Source organism: Mus caroli, chromosome 7, assembly GCF_900094665.2.
Source record: "Mus caroli chromosome 7, CAROLI_EIJ_v1.1, whole genome shotgun sequence".
NCBI lineage: Eukaryota > Metazoa > Chordata > Mammalia > Rodentia > Muridae > Mus > Mus caroli.
Window position 1 is genome coordinate 15552665 of NC_034576.1, and position 21784 is coordinate 15574448.

General features: G+C 43.1%; 1 protein-coding gene across 1 annotated transcript in view; it reads right to left on the reverse strand.

Moving 5' to 3' along the window:
* Positions 1–21784, reverse strand: part of Arhgap35 (Rho GTPase activating protein 35) — a 119470-nt gene that overhangs the window by 34004 nt on the left and 63682 nt on the right. The window contains exon 3 of the mRNA XM_021166185.2: positions 18087–18231. Within this exon, the coding sequence (XP_021021844.1) occupies positions 18087–18231 (145 nt within the window). The remainder of the gene's footprint in view (positions 1–18086; positions 18232–21784) is intronic.

The window sequence follows — 21784 nt, forward strand, 5'->3', positions numbered from 1 at the left end:
TGTAAGGCTGTAAGAATGAAATGCCATGAAGACGCAAAATGTTTGCGGGGAGGGGGGAGGGGGGATAAGGGAATGGAAATTGAGTTGAAAATAATTTTATAGCCCATTTTAAAATAAAAATTTAGGAGCTATGATTTTGATATAAAAAGAAAGTAACAGCAGTGAGATAAGACAAATCTTAGAAAATACTCGTGTTATTTCATAACCTTTATTAAGTTTGTATTTGTGTGTACACGCACATGTGTGTGTACATGGCATAATACATATGTGTTTAGAGGAAAACTTGGAGGAGTTAGCTCTCTCCTTCTACCACATGGGTCTTGAAGGTGGAACTATGGGAGTCAGCCTTGGCAGCAAGTGCCTTTATTGGTTGAGTGATCTCACTGGCTAGAAATGACTCAATATTAAAGATTTACTACTCACGCCAAAGGTAGTGCATGCCTTTAACTTGAGCACTCAAGAGGTGGAGGCAGGTGGATCCCTATGAGTTCCAGGCTAACCTGATCAACATAATGAGTTCCAGGACAGCCAGGGATTTTATGGAGACCATGTCTCAAAATACCCCCCCCCCCAATACTACAAAAAAACAACACAGAACCAAGCTTTATTATTCAAAGGGGCTGGTGAGATGGCTGAAGGGTTAAGTGTGCTGGATGTTCTAGAGGACTTAGAGATTCAATTCCCAGCACCTTGCAAAGATCTGTGATTCCAGTTCCAGGTGACCTGATACCCTTCTCTCTGGCAACCGTGGGCACCAGGAATACAAATGGTATACAGATATACACATGTATGCAAAACACCCATACACAAAGATTAAAAAATAAAAATAGAGATTTACCATTCTTTATAGTAATTGTTAAAAAAATGTACTGGAAGGCTATCTAGAGGTAATATTATGACAGCTAAAAGTACATATGAAGGAGAACGAAGTATATTTGATTTATGTTTTGCATTTGAGAAGCTACCCCAGAACTTGTCACAATGTTCTCTTGGAGTACTGGGATCACAGATGTGTGCCCTCATGCCTAGCTAAGGTTGTTGTCTTCTCCAAGTCTCTGTGGCTCTGGTTTGTACTCAGTACATGTTGGCATATGTTCATTTCTGTCTTCTGAAGAGACTGTCACACTGCTTGAAACAGAACCAAACACAACCAGGTAGAGCCTCCTTCTCTAACACAGCTCCAGTGGTTGTTCTGCTGAACTGAGTCTGCTCCATTGAGCGAATACTACGGAGGGTCAGTGGGAGCTTGACACCATTGGTGCACACTCAGTTTATCTGGGTTATCTAGGAGTCTCTGCCATTGTCACAGGTTCACAAAACAAACTAAAAACTAAATATATAATAATCTCACCTAATGGTGATATGGTAGGATACACAATGGCACTTAATAAGTAGAGTATCAGGACTGATGAGATTGCTCTACTGGTAAAAGTGCCTGCTACATGAATTGTTAACTTGAGTTTGATCTCTGGGATCCACATGGTGGAAGAGACGACTGGATCCCCGAAAGGTGTCTCCTGACCTCCACATACACACTATGGTATGTATCCACATATACAACTAAATTAACGTAAGTAAAAAATACAGAGCATATTCTTTCCTTCTTTCACTTAGCTTCATGGTTCTCAACCTTCATAATGCTGCAACCCTTTAATACAGTTCCTCATGTTGTGGTGACTCCAAACATAACAAAACATAACATGATTTCATTGTTACTTTCTAACTGTAACTTTGCTACTGTTATGTATTGTAACATAAATATTTGATATGAGGGTATCTAATATGTGATCTCTGTAAAAGGGTTGGTCAATTCCAAAAGGGGTTGTGACCTACAGGTTGAGAACCACTGCCTTGGTCTATGTTTTTTTTTTTTTAATCTATATATATACATATACACACACATATAGGTATCAAAACAAAAGTGAGATGACTCAGTTGGTAAGGAAACTTGCTACTGAACCTGATAACTCAAAATCCACAAGGAAGGAGAAAATGGATTCTTGCAAGCTGTCCTCTGACTTTCCCACGTGAAGGTTCACTCACATATACTTAAGTAAATGTAACAACAACAACAACAACAGTAGCTTAATAGGATGCTTTGGCTTACCTAGGAGGCAAGGGAAGGTGGGAAGGAAATCTCATTGAAAGACAAAGGATGCAAGCCTGCAGTGTGACCTGTAATAACATGAGACGAACACACACCTTTCAGCAGCCAGCTGATTAAATAACCTGATACAGACAAAGAAGGAATATGCAGAGGAAAGGAGGGAGTGGCTTATATAAAAGACAGGATTGGAGGAAGAGGCCTGCAGTCCTAACACTGGAGAACTTGAGATATTAATGAGACATTGTTTCAAAAACAGCAAAGCAAACAAATGCATCATACAAATGCATCATGTCACCGAGTGGTGGTGGCACACGCCTTTAATCCCAGCACTTGGGAGGCAGAGGCAGGCGGATTTCTGAGTTCAGCCTGGTCTACAGAGTGAGTTCCAGGACAGCCAGGGCTATGGAGAGAAATCCTGTCTCAAAAAACCAAACCCCCCCCCCCAAAAAAAAAAAGAAAAAAAGAAAGAAAGAAAATAAAACAACCCAAATGCATCATGTTATTTCAATTTGTTTCTTTTAAACAACAACAAAAACAAGAGTATGTGCATATGCAGAAATTTCAGTAAGGGGTGGCTGGAGAGATGAGCCAGCAGTTAAAGAGTGCATATTGCTCTCAGCTCCCACACTAGGTGGCTTGTAACTGTAGCTCCAGGGTTCCAACACCCTTTTGTGGATTCTAACAGCATCACAAAATTAAAAATAAACCCAGGGGCTGGAAAAGATGGATCAGCAGTCAAGTACTTGCAGAGGACCTGGGTTAGATTCCCAGCACAGGTGCAACCCCCACCCACCCACACCCATAAATAATAAATTAAGTAATAATTTAAAAAGACAGGACTCCAGTTCTAAGGGATCTAACACCCTCCTCTGACTTCCATGGGTACCAGGCACACACGAGGTGAATGGATATACATGCACGCAGAATGATCATATGCATAAGATAAATCTTAAAAAAAAAAAAAAAAAAAAAAAAAAGGGCTGGTGAGATGGCTCAGTGGGTAAGAGCACCTGACTGCTCTCTCTTCCAAAGGTCCAGAGTTCAAANGTGGCTAACAACCATCCGTAACGAGATCTGGCGCCCTCTTCTGGAGTGTCTGAAGACAGCTACAGTGTACTTACATATAATAAATAAAATAAATCTAAAAAAAAAAAAAGGCTGGGTGTGATGGCAGAAGCTTTTAATCCTAATGCCTGGAAAACAGAGGAAGGCAGATCTCTCTGAATTCAAGGGCAGAGCTCTAGATAATGAGCTCCAGGTCAGCCAGGGCTACACAGTAAGACCTTGCTTGGCGCACGCCTTTAATCACAGCACTCAGGAGGCAGAGGCAGGCGAATTTCTGAGTTCCAGGCCAGCCTAGTCTACAGAGGGAGTTCCAGGACAGCCAGGGCTATACAGAGAAACCCTGTCTCAAAAACAAAACAAAACAAAAACAAAAAGAAAGAGCAACCTTGTTTAACAAGGATAACAAAATCGGTGTACTGCTATCCTTACAATTTAAGGCCATGGAGGCTGGTGAGGTGGTTCAGTCAGTATTTTACCTGCCTCACAGAACCATGAGAACCTGAGTTTAAGTCCCCATCACCCATAAACTGGATGTGGGGCATTCCAGGCAATGGAGTAAGGAGGGAAGGTAGAGACAAGTGGGTTCCTGGAGCTTACTGGGCAGCCAGCCTAGCCTAGCTTTGGGTTCAATGAGAGACCCTTTCTCAAAAGATAGTCAAAGAGTGTTTGAGGGAGACACCTGATATCTACCTCTGGCCTTCACAAGTATGTTGCACACTCATCCACATGATCACTCAGAAACACACATACCTACACCCCGTTTTTAAAGCATAGGTCATTGTTAACCTCTGTATGGCTTTGAACTTAGAGATCCATGTGCTTCTGTCTCCCCAGTGCTGGGATAAAAGGTATGTGCCAAAACCACATAAGTTACCTTTAAGTGACGACCACTTAATAAATCTTCTAGAAGGGAGAAGCCATCTCTTCATCTGGAGAGGAAGCCTGCAAATAGCTTCTATCTAACCTTGCTTATTTTTGCTGCTCAGGCATGCTGGATAGGAGCTGTCATGGAGCTGTATCCATAGCCTCACATTTAATCTTTGTAAAGGTTTGTGTCCATGTCAAAAGTCAGCCTCCCAGGGCTGTTGCAAAGATCAAGAAAGATGAATCAGTAATAGTGCCCTCACCTCCTCAAGGCTCTATCTTATGATAATGGGGATACATGCTCTACCAGTAGACTCTAGCCCCTTACAGCCATTTGAACACAGACAATCTCCATCTAGAGTCTAGCTCCCATTTCTGTTTTCAAATGCCTAGGGACTAAAACTGTATCCTAGACACTGTCCTCATTGAAAGAGACCCACTATATCCTCACACAGAAATAAAAGAATGATTGATAGATCCAGAGTTAAACTTGGATGTATTCTGACACTGGTCATAATCACTTTGCCACCATCCACAATGGTCACAAGACTCTAAGGTCACAGAGAAAGCCTACCGGAATGAATACATCATGTATTCTAAACCATTACTTTAATAACTGGAATCTCTCTGTCTCTGGTTTCTCTCTCTCTCTCTCTCTCTCTCTCTCTCACACACACACAGGATTACTCCTGGCATAACAAGTGCTTAGAGTCCCAGTTACTTATGAAGATGAGGTAAGAGGACTTGTTTTGTTTGCTTTTCCAAACAGGTTTTCTGTGTGTGTATAACCATGGCTGTCCTGGAACTCACTCTGTAGACTGGGCTGGCTTCCAATTCAGAGATCTGCCTGCTTCTGCCTCCTGAGTACTAAGATTAAAGGCATGTGCCAACACCTCTGGTCCTGGTTGGAGGATCCTTAAGTCCATAAGTTTGAGTCTAGCCTTGGCTCCCTAGTGAAATTTTGCCTTAGAAACAAACCAAACCAAACCAAAACCACCCTCAAACAACGTGCTTTGCATAAATTTGAGTCAATGAGATGCTCAGCAGATAAAGGCGTTTGCCAAGCTCGATGACCTCAATTCCATCCCTGGGACCCAACTTCTTCAAGAGGTTCTTTGACCTCTACATGTATATTTTGGTACTTGTGTAGAGCCATGACCATGTGTGGAATGAATGCCTCCAGCTGGCTGCTCCACATTATCACCTTTCTGGTTATATAATAATTAAGAGCTGTGTGCATGGCTTGCTTTTTCTTTTTCTTCATGTATTTCAGAAAAAACGAACAAACAAAAAAACCCATGAACTTGGGATGGAAATTTGTGGTATCGCAGCTTACCTAGCACAGCTTTGTGCTTCGTGCCCAGGACAAAGGTAAGAGAAATCTCACAGCAATTATACAATAATTTAAATTTTGTTAAGAAAAAAAAACAAAAACCAAACCAAACCAAAACAAAACAAAACAAAAAAAAACAACAAAACACCTTTTAGTCCTTTTCTTCAAAGATTGTTCTAAAGATTCGGGCCCCCAACCCCCACAGGAAGTATGAGCCAGTAACTGGTCAGATTAGGAGATACATGACTGCCATCAAGAAGTCCAAGGAAATGTAAAAGTGAGATAGAAATATGCCCTTAAACAGTGAATATTCCAATCATTCTTAAAGAGGTACTACCACATTCTTCTTATCTGGTCTATGCCTATTTTAAAGTTTTCCAAAAAGGGCCAACTAAATGTTAATGCCTAAGCCCACCACTAACTACCCATCTCTATGGAGGGCGGCTTGGAATCAGAACTGTGTTCACGGGCTGGGGAAATTGCTTAGCAGGTAAAAGTGCTTGCTATGCAAGCCTGATGACCTGAGCTCAATGCCCTGAAACCCATGTAAAACAGCCAGATACAGCAACACGTGTCTTTAAGTCCACAGTTACAGATGGAATGTGGAAAAAGCCATGGTACCTCCCAGTCTTTCCAGCCTAGAGTACACAGCACAACCATAGAATCAGAGTCCCTACTTCTCCCATAGACACTTGAAATCTGGCTCTGACCTTCATATGAGTATAGTAGTGCATATGCATGCTGTACACTGCATATATAGAAAAATTATGTTTAGGCTGAACAGAGTGACACAAGTCTGTAATCTCAGCACTTAGAAGAGAGACTGTGGAAGGAAGATTGAAAAGCTCTACACCAGTTTGGGAGATCTATCTATCTATCTATCTATCTATCTATCTATCTATCTATCTTGATATATCAAGACCATTTATTATCTGTCAGAATCAATGAATGAAATCCTATTCTGTCAAGTCCAGGGCAGGCATCTCTACTTTGTTTTTTCTTACTCTATCATCATACACCTTTTCGTTCTAACATGATAGGCTAGCCCCATGCTGAAAATCATCTCAGAAAACTTGTGGAATTAGGGTCCTGCAGCACCTTCTAGTTAGAAGAGAACACAGGCTCCTCTCTTCCTAGTGCAGCCAGCCAAAGTGAGCACCTCTCCATAAACTGTTCCATAAACACCGCCTTGCTGTCACAGCCCAAATGTTGGCTCCTGACAACCACAACAGAAGAAAGTGTTCTCTGTTGTGGCTTTTGAAACTCATAAAATAGATCACCAAATACAGAAACCAATTGTAGTTTCACTTATCAGGAGCTCTGGGACATACACTAGAAAGGTCTCATTTCAACAAAACTGCAGCTGATGTGAAAAGATAAACTGTGTTTTGTTTTGTTTTGTCTTAAGCTATTAGGAGGTCACAGAACCTAAACAGCTGAAGGATTCCAGCCAAGAGTAAAAGGACCTAAACCAGGGTGAAATCACAAGGTCTTACGCCATCCCTGTTTGCAAAAGTGGGGTTCCATTATCCGATTCCCAAGTCATCTTCTGTTTCAAACCAGTTTGACAGTTGAGAGCCAGGCACTCGACAAAAGAGTGCCATTATCTTTTCTGTCTGTGGTTCTCGAGTATACGCCTCACATCTTCACCCTTGTCTTGTCCTGACTCTGTCATCTCAATTCCCATTCTGTTGACCTAGTTCTTTGTTGTAGTCCTATAGGCACAAAGGTTTCTTACTAAGACCTTGAGGAGCTAGGGGTCTGGGGCTGGGGAAAGGCTTAAAGTGTTGTGTAGCCAATAGCAATCCTTTGCTTCTGCGTTCACTGACACTCTGACCCCTAAAACAATACTTGAAGCACTGGGAAACAATACAACATTTGTTTCAACACTTATGAAGCTGTAAAATTCAAGATCAAAGTGACACCTCAGTTTGTGGTAAGTCCCTCCTGGTCTGCAGAAGGCCTCAGAAGACAGCATTTCTTTCATGTCTCTCCTTGTGAATGACAACAGTCAGATATACAACCCACCCACAAAGAGAGATGTGCTATACTAGTAGCCTGCTAGAGTGAAAAGGGAAGGGCCATGGTCCATCGTACAGGAGGCATTGATGAACAGTAATGTGGAGACATGGCACTGCCTGTGTAAAGAGGTCAGACAAGATCCATTTGTGCTGTTTTCCCATTGGAGCTCCCATTCAGGTCACTTTCAGGTAAAACTGCAGCACTCCAGCTGGAACTGTAGATCTGGGGGGTGTAGGTGAGCAAAAAGGGGGACCAGGGCTTCTGTGCTTTTTCTCCTTCCAGAGAAAAGAGCAGAGTGAGACTGGGAGAAAGGCAGCTATAGCAAAGCCCGTGAGCCCTCTAGGCTCAGGCACTCCACACAGTGGTAGAACTGCTTTTCTACAAGGAAGCCAAATCCCATCCCTCCTCAAAGCCCTCAACCAACATTGCTCATCCTCAGAGTATCCAGGGCTCTGTCTACAATATTCCAGTCTCAGGGCATCCCACTTCTCTGAAGGCTCTTCTCCAGGACACAGAATGGCTCCAGTTCTTACCACTTTTACTCTCCTCAAAAGCAATTTAGCCTAATGTGGTAGCACATGTCTGAAATCCCAGCACTTGAAAAAGAGGCAGAGGAATGAAGATCCTGAGTTTAGAGTCAGCCTGGGCTACACAGTGAGTATCAGACAAACTAGAGCTACAAAGTGAGACCCTGTCTCAACAAACCAACCACCCAACAAACCAATCCACCTAAAAGCCTATCTCTCCAAACATTACTACAGCGAAATATATATGCTTAATTCAGAAAGTTCATACTCCAGGGGAGACACTTCATTTCATTTCTTTGGAGCACTAATCACTAATATCCTTCATAGTTTCCTTATTATGACCTTCCTTTTGTCCAACTGTACTATACGCTATATACGGGCAAGGACTTGTGTATTGTGCAGCAGTGAATATCTAGCATCCTTAACACAATTTCTACTTTCAGAGCCTTCAATGTGCTGGGCCAACTACTTTAACTCTCTGGAGAAGGCAGAAAAATAAACACACAAGAATGAGATAAAGTTGAGACCTGAGATCTCTGGGGGAAAGCAAATCCTAAGTTGCACGGCAGACCTGGACAGCAGGAAGTGCTATGAACAGGATACTGGGACTTCAACTATAATAGTGAGTAACAAGAAGTTAAAAGTGAAATCTCACAGCATGGCCACAACACTTTCCCACTCCCTATTCTGAGGTTATCTGAGTTAGGTAAGCACCTAACCCCCCCCCCCCCCCCCCCAGGATTTCTTAGATTCAGTCCTTAAAAGGTAGATAGGTCACTGGCTGTGGAGACAGGAAGCAGTTCAGCCTACATCATGGTAAAACTGGGAATTTAAAGCGATTACTTGGGTTCCAGAGTCCATGCTGACCCACCCTGCTACATCCTTTAGTAATTCGTAAAGGAATGTCCTTTAGGCAAGTTATTCTTTGTGGGGAGAGGCTAGTCTGGACCCTGAGAGATAAGGGTGCAGTATCCTGGACAATGTCAACAGCCACAGCAGAGGCAATGGCTTATTAGTTATGGCCACTAGCTACTGTTACAAGGTCTATAACATATTGAATCATCCTACTGACTCAAAGTGCTTTTATTAGTCCCATTTGATAGTGCAGGGAGTGAAGGTTAAATATTTGCTAGTAAACAGCAAAGCCAAGGCTTGGCTTGAGGTCCATTTTAAACAAGACTGTTCACTAGTGAGAAAGAAAACACAACCAAAACGTGCTGAATGTATAGCAGGGCTAGGCTAAAGGCCTTTGCAGCAGATCCACTGTTAATGATAGTGGCATTCAGTGACCTGCCCCCACAGGGATGCTCAGTTGGCCCTGAGAATGTTTGCTAAGAGGCCATCTCCCAAAGGTCTCTGATCTAATGGCAAGAGCTGTTCCCTGAAGATGTTCTCATCAATTAGTGGTGAAACCTAAATCTGCCATGAAAAAAGCAATACACACGTTTAACAAGGCAAATGAAGCTCTGAGTCGTGCTTTTTACTTGTGCTGAGGAGCTGAGGGTTGCCTCTGCGTAGAAACATAACACTGAACCACATACACAGGTACACAGGGAATGACAGAAGTGTGGCTGTAGGCCATTGGATTAGCTAGACCTTGCTTCCTATCTAATTTGTCTTCTCATACTACTGAGAGCTGATCTTTCTGTTCTGCAGTCTGGGTGAGACCTGTGCATCACTGTCAAGTGTCATGGAGAGCATCACTTGTCTGATCCACACATAAGTAACATTTAGGCAGTGAACAATGGCTGGGCAAGCCAGACTCTGGAGTCATCAAGATGGTGTAAACCAGTCTGAACTGGAAACCAGAGAGCCACAGTAAAGAGAAGAGCAGGGAACAGGCAGCCAAGTGCCTCCTATAGGTAGAATCATTCAGCTACTACAGGAATGTGTGCCACTGTGCTGTGCCCATCCATCCTCATCCTTAACCCTAAGAGATACCAAACCACAAAGCCATCATGTTCAGCACACTAAATTAATTACTCAAGCCTTCTGTCATGGTTTGTATATTCTTGGACCAGGGAGTGGCACCATCTGGAGGTATGGCCTGGTTGGAGTAGGTGTGTCACTGTGGGTGTGGGCTTAATATTCTCACCCTAGGTGCCTGGAAGTCAGTCTTCCACTAGCAGCCTTCGGATGAAGACGTAGAATTCTCAGCTCTGCCTATGCCATGCCTGCCTGGATACTGCCATGCTCCCACCTTGATGATAATGGACTGAACCTGTGAACCTGTAAGCCAGCCCCAATTAAATGTTGTTTTTTATAAGACTTGCCTTGGCCATGGTGTCTTTTCACAGCAGTAAAACCCTAACTAAGACACCTTGCTTATAGGCATATGCTTACTGCAGGACTGACTGTTCAGAACCACCCCACAGATACAATGCTGAATGAGGGAAGCCAGGTACTAAAGGAGTATCTCCTTCTATTTCACTGTTAAAGCTATTCTACCTCGTCAGAAGCCAGGACATGCTTCTCCTTCCTTCCTGAGGGAAAGAACCACTAGGGCACAGCTAGGAGATTGTTCACCTTCTGCTCCTCTTCTGTACTGGCTACAGCAGCACAGATGTGCTCCATCATGCATATCTGTATTGTGGACATGAATGGTGCACTTCTGTTAATGTATAGTCAACTTCAGGGACAAGCTTTAAGAAATCTACTGATGGCATAGTCCAGTGTTTTTCAGCCTGCTGCTCTGAGAGCTCTATTCTCATATCAACCCCAAGCATGTCAATGGTTAGCCACTGAAACAATGGCTAACATTAAGCATGCCATGCCAGGCCTTCTCCTAAAATATAGACAAGATTTGGGTTCTCAGAATCTGCTGCATGACATCCTGGGTACACAGGCAAATCTGGTCCTAGCCAGTGGACTTGACACTGGCCTACACAGAGGGAAAGGGTTTCACGGATAGAGGCATCATACTAGGTTCCCACACTCTTCTTCACGATGGCTCTTTTGTTGAGTTTAGGCCAGTTGTCTTGTAAATATAACACATCTGATTTATCCAGTCATTGTCTCCTGATAAAGATTTGGATGAAATACTTGGCAAGGAAGTTCCTAAGGTCAGGGTGCACTCACTGCTAGTGGGCAGGGTGTGTTCAATCACGGTTAGCATAGTAAGCTTGGCCCTCTCCAGCATAAGGCACTTCCATTACTAACATGTTTGGTGATTTTTTTTTTTTTCTCTTTCTGTGTTGCCCTGTCTGGCCTCAAACATAGATCCAGCTATCTCTTCCTCCAGAGTGCTAGGATTAAAGAAATGCGCTACCGTGAACAGTTATGCATACCTACCCACATATACTTATACAATAACTTATTGTTGAAACAGCACCTCTTGCTTAATCTTCGCAAGTAATGAAACGAGAGGCATGAACTTTCACAGCCGGCTTATGCTGTAAGACTGTAAAACAAAAAGTTTTCTGAACCATTCAGCCAGCAACTCTTGAATACTTAAGATCAACTTCACTAAGGCGTGATTTACTGAGGTATCCATTTAAAGTACCAATTATGAAATGTGTATATAAGCAAAATTACCACAATCAAGACAAGTTTTCTTAGGCTCCCTTGTAGAAAACCATTCCTGGGCCAGCTCCTAAGCTGCACTGACCTGCCTGCCACCAGAGAGTGGCCTTACTCCCAGAGTTCTGCAGAGTTATTGCTGTGGTTCTGTGACCCTTGGCAGAATGGCAGCTGCAGTCTGTCATGTTAGTGGGTGTGGCAAAGCTAGAACCTTTAGGTTCCAAGTTGCACTCGATGGGGTGGGTACACCATAGTTTGTTCTTTTACCTGTTGAGGGACTTCTGGGTTCTTTCCAACTTGGGGATCTCCTGAACAAAGGTACTATACACTGTGGTGTAAGTCTGGGTGAACATGTTTTTATTTCTCTCAGACAAATAAATACCTAGAAGTGGATGGCAAGTGCATATTTAACTTTTTCAAATGTGTCAAAGAGCTCTGCAAAGCCACCCCTCTTCCCTACACCCTCTGTGGTTTCTTTGAGGATGCTAACTGTTCTACCTCTTCACCAACACTTGATCTTGCTAGTCACTTTATTCTCTATTATTTAAAAACCCAATCCCATTCTATGTTGATTAATTATGGATGTATGATTATATCTATCTCTGTAGGGATAATCTCCTGGGTATTGTGTAGAAGAATCACCTGTCAATAAAAACCTAATGGTCAATAAGCTGAGGCAGGATTAGAAGGCGGAATTTCCTGCTGGGAAAGAGTCAGGTAAGAGGAGGATTTTTTTCCTGCCACCTGGACTCTGAGGAGATGGACATGTGGTACACACAGAATAGAATACACAGAATAGTTACCTCAGTTATGAGCTAGTCAGGGAACAAGCCAAACCTTATGGCCTAGGCATTTATTCATAAATAATTAAGTCTTACAGTAGTTATTTAGGGAACTGGGTGTGGGTGGAAAACCCCAAGCTTACATCTCTCTTCCATCCTGGACATCATGAGGGCAACTCAAGTTCAACACAGTGCTTAACATACAGGAGGTGCTTAATTAATGAAAACATTTACTGAATACTGGCTGGATGAAATCTGCTACACCTACAAGCAGATGATTTTTAGATCTACTCATGAGTTCTCAGGAAGTTTCTGTCTCCCTACAAGCATGCAGCCCTGTAGGTGGGACTTTTTCAATTAGGCAAGTCCAGTGTCCCGGAAGGGTAGATGGTCAGCACCACTTGCTTCACAGAACCATTAATTGACCACACACTACATCATAACCAAGGTAAGGTGGTATGGCTTTATTCTAGGACCCCCCCCTCCAAAAAAAAAAAAAAAAAACTTTGTTTTTGTAGACAGGCTTTCACTATGTAGCCTTGGCTGGCCTGGAACTCACTATGTAGACCAGGCTGGCCTTTTAAACTCAGAGCTCATCTGCCTCTGTCTCCTTGAGTGCTTAAGTGTCACCACCACACCAAGCCCACAAAGAACTTTTACAAATGAATGGGCTTCAGTTACAACACTACACCCAACTAGGAGCAGCCCCTAAGGGATAGAAGGCTTTCTCAAGGTTTATTGCTTCTGAGATTAGTGGATGGGAACACAGACTGGCAAGAAGATGGCAGTGTCTGTAACACTAACCCTGTACTGCAATGACACCAAGGTTCTCCCAGAAGGAGTAGGTTAGGATGTTCCTGCTCTGTCCCAAGCTTTATTTCCACTATGTCTGGTTTTTTCAAACAACCAAACAAGCTATTATGAAAAACAAACAGACACACTCACACACACACACACACACACACACACACACACACACACACGCCCTAAAACAATGATAGCTCACAACATCCTCAAACATGTACAGATACGAAGTGAGCTGATGGGTATGACAGCAAATCATTTTTGGCACTGACCCAGGTTCAATTCCCAGCACCCACATGGTGGTTCGAAACTGTACAATTCCAGGGTTCAGAAACCTTCTTCTGGCCTCCACAGGCCCTGTCCACACACACAGTGCAGACATACATGCAAGCAAAACAGACATGTACATAATGAAAAACAAAAAGTTTTTTAAAAATGTAACATCAGATTTTAGGCCTACCAGTTAGGCATACAGAGCGGTATGAATACTATGATTTAAGACATAAAACATTTAAGACATTAAAACAGGTACCTTTTGCCCATGAAACTACTTCATTACTCCACACTGTGGTTGCCTGCCATGCTTGCTTGAGTGAGAGGCCCTTGAAAGTTCCCTCATAGGTTCCTGTGATATTACAGCATGGTCATTTCCCAAACCACAGGAACCCTTGATTCAAATCTGGCTGGAGACCTAGGCTTTGAAATTAATTTAATTACCAGGGAAATTCCAAATCAAACCATACTTCTGAACAGGTATTCTTAGAACAGCAAAGTTCTAAAAGTGACCCTTCACCATATTCCGGACAAATACACTATGCAGAATTGAGTACTTCTACTCCCTACCATGAAGCAGGAACTCAATTAACAGTATTCTCTGTTACTTAGGAGTCACACTGCTCCACAAGGGAGCAGTGACTCTACAGCCTCAAGCAATTTTCCACGTAAACGAAAACCAGGGGCCAGGGAGAACATCTGACAGAAAGCCAGGCCCCGGCCTCTCCAGCGCACAGTGACTCTCACGGAGGTCCCAGAGCAGCTGTGGTAACACGCTCTCTTCCAGCCTTTCCGTGTAACTGGAGCTGAGAGGATGAAAATCTAACACCCTATTAGCACAGCAAGCACAGAGGCTGACCCCACAGCTGCCTAACAGCATCTGCAAATCAATCTGGGAGCTCTTTTAACCACTGGCCACCGCCTGCTTCAGCATAGTGCAGGTTCGGGCAACATTTAACAAAGGTAAAGGAACTGGTCATGAAAAAAGTTAAGAACAAGAATTAATCTATACCCATGATATTCCAACATTCACTTAAGGTAGAAAATGTCCTCAAGAAGAGCTTTAACTGAAGCCCAGTTATAAATAAAATATCAGGAATGGCGGTTTTCAGATGAGAAAGCCATGAAAAAAGAAGGTGTAAGTATGGAGAATTTATACGTCCATCCTAACTGAAGTATCAAGTTCAAGGTTAGCCTGGGCTCCATGAGACTGCTTCAAAAACAAACAAACAAACACAACAAGAATAAACGCCCCAAATCCCACAAATTTTAAAGGTGCTAGGATAGCTTAAGTTGCCCGATTTACAGAATATTAAGCCCTTCTCTCACCCCAAGTTCCACTGCTATCTATGCCTGGCTAGTTGTGCTGCTAAGGCTGAGAACTGGATGGGTGGGAGCATCATGGGCCCCGAGGCTGGGGTCTGACTGAGCTCTCAAGCCCACTTCTGAAATGCAAGGTCCAGTGCATTGTTTTATCTGCCAGAGCCATGTGCCAATGTGCCAAGATTAAGGGAACAGATGCAGAAACTGGGGTTGGGGTACAACTTCTTTTGAGGTTAGTCTACTCTGACAAGGTTTGATGGTTCTGTTGGTCTGGGAGGGCTTGGCTGGACACCCATGTGAAAATGTGCAGTCACAGGGCTACTCCTAAAGAGCTAGAAAGATGACAGGCCAGTGAGAGCACCCACTGGGAAAACAGTTCATAAAATTATTCAACACAAGCTCATAGAGCTCTCAGAATTCATCTCACAGACATACCTGCTTGAGGAGGAAGCAGTGGTTCTGTGTCCACTGCACACTGGGGACTTACCTAGGACCATGCTGAGAGGTTGTGGGTAGTGCTGAAGTGGGCTGAGGGCGATTGAGATGTCTCTAGACAGCACTCCAATGGGCTATTCTGTAAAGAAGCTCTCTAGACACTTCAGAAAAGGTCATGGTCGCAGGAGGGGTGGTGTTATGGGGTGGGGTTAAGTCCAGAGGGGACAACAGTTCTAGTAGACAAATGTAGTATATAACGGTTTGCATCTTGGAACAAAAACCACAACATTAACTGATAGTTTAAAGTTAGCTGAGCAAATTCAAACATGGATGGAGTAAACATGGACTATGCTTGAAATGACGCTATTAGTACTATCTTTCAGGTGCTAGAGGTGGAACCTGGGACTTCTGTTAAGCAGGTGCCTGAGCACTGAGCTATGCCCTAGCCCTTGGCAAATACTGCTTTCTTTCCAAAATAATTGTTAGTATCAGTGTGTCTGCACTGTGGGATATGTGTGGAGGTCAAGGACTTTCAGGAAGTGGTTCTTACTTTACACCATGAGTTATAGGTTTGCCATCAAAGACTTTAGTGTATTGAACGTATTGGCATGCCCCTAGTGAATATTCTTATATTCATCATTGTCAATGCCAATGTAGTATGAAGACCCTTTCAAGTTTTCATTAGCTTTTACTACCTTCAAATTACCAACCAAGAGAAAGAGGGGGAAAAGAAAGCCATGGGTATAGTGACAAATACATACCTATGATCCTTGCAAAGAGAAAGTAGACCAAGGAGCTCAGCCTGATTTACAGATGAGGATTCAGGACTTTTTTTTTTTTTTGAGGTGGGGGATTGGGGAAGCGGCACAGGAGCAGAGATGATGCCAGTGCCTCTGGAGCCAGAGGTAAGACATACCAACACACATACCACAGTGGCCTGTAGTTAAGATTCAGGACTCTTGGAGCATGTCTATGGCCAGGCACCATGATCTATGCCACTCATGTGGGTCTCTTTGAGCCCTGTGGCCCTTCCATGAGGCAGGCCAGTTATCAGTGGTTACTGATCTACTGATGAACAGATGACAGAGCAGAGATTCTGACCCAAGCAGGGTTATGAGTTTAAAGATTCATCAGGACTCCAGAAGACCTCTTTAGCTATTCTGATTCTTCTTTTGACACAGGGTCTCACTGTATAGCTCAGTTTGGTCTGGAACTCAGAGATGATGTTTCATGATCAGCAACAGAGGTATGGTGAATCATTTATTACTGATCTTATGCAACACTGCAGTAAGATACAACACAGTTAAGCATTCTGTATTTCAAACAAGTTGTACAAAATGTGTACTTTTTGTTAAAAGTAAATAGCTGCTTTAAAAATAGGTATGCTTTCAGAGAGTTTAGGGGCTGAGGAACACGCACATAAAACAATGTCTTATTTAAACATAAAACCTAACAGGCTTGCATATGGGCAGGAGGGGTTAACAGTGCAATGAGGAAGAATGGAGAGGCTTTTCTGCAGCAAGATCACACAAGCAGGATAAACTGAGAAAGAGAGAGGGCAGAAACAAGAGATAGTGTAGATCTAAGAGACTGGAATATGTTCAGACGAGTCAGTGTTTGGGGGACAGAGATGCAATCTGGCAAAGTTCATAGAGTAGCAGTTTAGCTTGGCAGTGGCTGAAGGGTGAAAGGGTTAGGAGGACACAGATTCCTGTCTCTGTGTGTGCCGAGGAAGTGTGAAGAATCACACTCAGGTCCTTGCACATGCCAGGTAAGTGCTCTAGCACTGAGCTACACACCTAGCCCAAGTATCTGTATTTTCCACCTTAAAGATTCTGCTATGTGGGTTGTGAGACTCAAACCCCAGACTTCTGCAAGAACATACAGTGCTCTTAAATGCTGAACATTCTCTCCAGCCTCCCAAGACTATAGTTTTGTTTTACTTTTTCCTATGGGGTGTGGGGGTGGGATGGGATAAGTGGTTTGAGTCAGTGTCTTACTGTTTCCCTGGCTGACCTGGAACTTGCCATGTAGGGCAGATTACCCTCAAACTCACAGAGATCTGCATGTCTTTGCCCCCTTTAGTGCTGAAATTAAAGGTATGCACTGGCTCCCAAGCCTACATTTTTAAGTTTAACTAATAATGCTTGGGAATCCACAGTGATAGGCACCTGCTTCAGGACCTCCTCAAAGATCCTTGAAAGCAGCTAGGAGAAAATAGAGAGAAACTGTAGTGTGAAACTGGAAGGCAAAGAGCTACGTAGGAGCCCTATGTCAATAAAATAGAGCATCCACACAAGTAAAATATTGTCATCTCAAAAACAGAAAACCTTGAGGCACTTCCCTTTGTTGTATCCCACATTCTTTTGTGTGTAAAAACCGAGCTATGCTGGGCGGTGGTGGCGCACACCTTTAATCCCAGCACTTGGGAGGCAGAGGCAGGCAGATTTCTAAGGCAGGTGGATCTCTCTCTAAGTTCGAGGCCAGCCTGGTCTACAAAATGAGTTCCATGACAGCCAGGGCTACACAGAGAAACCCTGCCTTGAAAAAACCAAAACCAAAACCAAATGGAGCTATATGATCACAAGATATTCAAGCAATGTGACTGTTTTCTTACCTCTGCAGAGCAGAGACCCTAACTATATATGAGTCTCAGACGCCTGACCAAAGTGCCAGAAATGCTAACAGTCTCAAATACTTGTTCCCACTATTAGATGTAATATGTGTCCCATACAAGGCTTTTTCTCCTTCCTCAAGCAATTTATAGACTTACAAGAGAACACAAACAACTAAACAACTATCAAACAACTAGCCACACGTTAAAGCCATCTCTGGTCTGAGGACAGAACTGCTGCCACATACTTTTAAGTCTAGTCAATGCCACATGTTAGCATCCTGACTGAAGCCCCAGCTGTCAGATCACCCGAGTCTTTCTGTTAGAATCTCTCATTTCCAGAAAGCTCACAAATCTCAGCTCTCTTAGAAGCTCCTTGCAGGGAGTGGGAGGCACTATCTGATTTGGGGGCACTTACCTGTAGCTTCGATGTACTCAATGCATCTTTCAATGAAAATGGGTATGGGTTTCTCTGGAGTCACCACTGTTGTTAATGGCACCCCAAAATAGTTGCTCTCCCAGGTTGCCTTTGTGATGGATGGCCGGGGTTTGGGCTTTGGTTTCTGTCCAGGAAAGAAAAAAAAAAAAAAAAAAAAAAAGGAAAGCACAAAAAGTGAAGATCTTTGTTCAAAAGATTTCAAGCAAGACAAACAGATCCAAATTCACTCATCTCCCTAACAATATTTTCTGGCCTCCAAATATCATACAAGATACTGGAAAGTTGTCACATAGTCACACCTTTAGTGAGAGAGTATATTATTAAAACAACGATGTTTATAAGAGCCAGGCCAAGTTTACTTAGTAAGTAACATCATAGTGGCATCCATATCCTCCATTGGGGACATGCTGGAGTAAACAGGAAGTTTTCCAAACAATCTACATGGATGATAGATGGTATATACTCAGATATGGCTGATGCCTTGGAAAAATCAAACACGAGTATAAAAACTAGTAATTTCCTCTTTTCAGAAAAGAAATAAAGTCAGCCTGGAGTTAATTGCTAGTGTTCTCCACACTAGGAAATGGTAATAACAAAACAATACAATGACATGATCTAGGCCCATGCCTGTATTTCAGGCCCTAGGAGGCTGAGGCAGGAATATCAAGAGCTCTAGGCCAGCGTGGGCTACATCATTGTGAGACCATGTCTCCAACCAACCAGCAAGTGCAGTGACAACCACTGAGATTTTCTATTACCAAACAAGTTCCATATGTACTTGCTTTAAAACCGCACAACCATTCACCTTTCCAAGAAAAAGAAGTCACACAGTTCTAAATGACTCAACTAGTTAAAATGCCCAATCACTAAAACCCATACCGTTTAACCCTAAAACTGATGCCTCAAAAAATCATTCAAACTTTGCCTTTCTCCCCCCCTTAAATTTAGTTATTTTGAATCTCACATGAGAAAACCCCCAAAAAACAAAAACCATTTTATACCAATGTAAACTCTTCAAAGCCAAGGAAACAGGCTTAGAATGTCTACCTTTGTTAAAGTATCTACTAAAAGAAGAAGGCAACAGGATAGGGTCCAGGTAAGTCTCTGGCATCCAAGTTTCATTTCCAAGTGGCTCAGCCCAATGCATCAGGGCAGACAGCTAGCTCCCTTCAACAATGTGTAAGGGCTATAAACTTATTTCAGGACCTTTCCATAACCCTCAGAAGGAGACGTCCAACTGCCAGGTCATAGGTCAGCCTTTCCCTTTTCTTCTGCCCATTTTCATTCATTTTAATATTCCTTTTAAGGGAATAAGCTACATCCTGTTTAGTCTGAGATTCTTTAAGAACTTCTGGTGCAAACCGAGGGGGTGGGGGGAATTGAGGGTGTGAGTTGGGATAAGAGAGGGTAGAGGCAAATGAAAAAGTATACTGGGCTGCCAACTGGTAATACCCCAGAAAACAATCAAAAGGTAGAGAGCCCAACCATCAGCCTGCTAAATAATTCAATGTGAAGATCCATGTATCCCATGTGGTCTGGCCCTGCTAAATACAAGACACAGCTCTTCAGGTAAGCAAGCACTGACTTTAGGGAAAAACAAACTGGTGACTTACAATCTTTCTTTATGGACAAATCTAGACTGCCCAGCAATGTATGATGCTCACCTGTAATCTATACTTGTATAAAGCTCAACATAAATTTAAGCTTTGCAGGTCACACACTTTTAATCCCAGCATTCAGGAGGCAGAGGCAGGTGGATTTCTAAGTTTGAGGCCAGCCTGGTCTACAGAGAGAGTTCCAGGACAGCCAGGGCTACACAGAGAAACCTTGTCTGGGGTGTAGGGTAGGCATGTGATGTCTAAGCTTTGCTGCCAGGTACTATGTACCAGCAAGCACAACCGTGGCATGACTGTTCAAGAACTTACCAAATGCTTGCTGATTGGACCTGGGGCTTGCTCCACAGGAGGGAGTCCTGTTACAGTAAACCTGGTGAAAATTCCAGCACGAATGGAGGAAGGGTTCATAGGCTCTATCTAGCTGAGGAGCTATTGACAGCTGATGGTTACTCAGAGAAAGGGAGTCATTTTACTTCTGGGATGTGGGCACTGGTATGCTGCCCAATGATGTGCATGTAGGTAACACCAATTGTACTCAGTGTATTACTAAAAAAAAAAAAAAAAAAAAAAAAAAAAAAAAAAAAAAAAAAAAGACACGAAGGCTAAGAGGATTGTATAGGGAACAGGGGTTGGAAAAAGGTAGATATAATTAAGATTGTGTGTGTGTGTAAAAATGTCAAAGAGCCTGGAGTGGTGGCCCACAGCTTTAATCTCAGCACTTGGAAGGCAAAAGCAGGTAGTTCTCTGTGAATTTTGAGGCTAGCCTAGTCTACATACAGAGTACAGGAGAGCCAGGGCTAGAGAGAACTTGCCTAATCAAACCACGATCCCCCCCCCCCAAAAAAAAAACCCAGAAAGACAAGAAAAGAAACTATCAAAGAATTAAAAAAATAAAATAAAATAGAGTCTGATGTGGGGAACATGCCTTCCTTTAATGACAGCAATTGGAGGAAGAGGATCAGAAGTTCAAGGTCATCCCTGACTAGATAGCAAGTATGAAGCCAGAGTGGGTTAAAGACTCTATCTCACAAAAGAAAAACAGATTTCAAGGTTTTCAATGTGGCTTGGGTCAGGTACCATACTATCTCTACCTACCTCCCTGAGAGCACCCTGATCACAGCGTGGTATGGGTGGGACCTTTCAATTGATGCACACTGTTGCAGCCTTGAATCAAGCAATGTTCTCTCTGTAAATGTCCCTGCCATTTAAAAGGTCAGTTCTGGAATGTGAATTGCCAGTGACTGGCCATCTGTATTAAAACAAAACTTCCATCAATCCTGACAAATTTCTCTGTTAAAATGAAGATAAATTATTCCTCAGTAAAACTGAAGCTTCCTTTTTTTGTTGTTTTTTTGTTTTTCAGACTTTGTAGACCAGGCTGGCCTCGAACTCAGAAATCCGCCTGCCTCTGCCTCCCAAGTGCTGGGATTAAAGGCGTGAGCCACCACGCTTCCAAATAAAGTGTTGCTAAGGCAAAGAGTGGGACCAAAAGGCAGTCATCACCAGGATGCCTTCTAGCCCTAATTGAAGCAAACAACATACTCCTCAGAATGATGCTCAGGTGTATGCTACCAATTTACTACCTAGAGAGATCTGTTTCACCCAAGTGCTCTGTAGGCACTAGGTCCCCAGTTTCTTTTTCTTCCCTCCACCCCTCTCTCTGGTGGTACCAGAGAGTGAACCTAGGTCAAGCACTTCACTATTGAGCCCCCAGTCCCTTCTAGTGGGTTCTAGTATAGCATGCCACTGCTATCCATGCCCCCAGAGTAACACCTCACCACACCACCACACACAACAAAACCATACAACACCACCACCACCACACACACACACAATAAGAACCTTGGGGCCACTGAGCTCGCTCAGCAGATAAAGGCACCTGCTACTAATGCTGAGGTCCTTTTCTACACCCAGGACCCACATGGTGAAAGGAAAGAACTTGTACCTGAAAGTTATCCTCTGACCTCTACAGGCACAACATGTGCCTGGGCCTACACAGAAAATAATGGAGGAGAGGAACAAAAGGAAGAAGGGGAAAGAAGAAAGGGAGAGAGGGAGGTA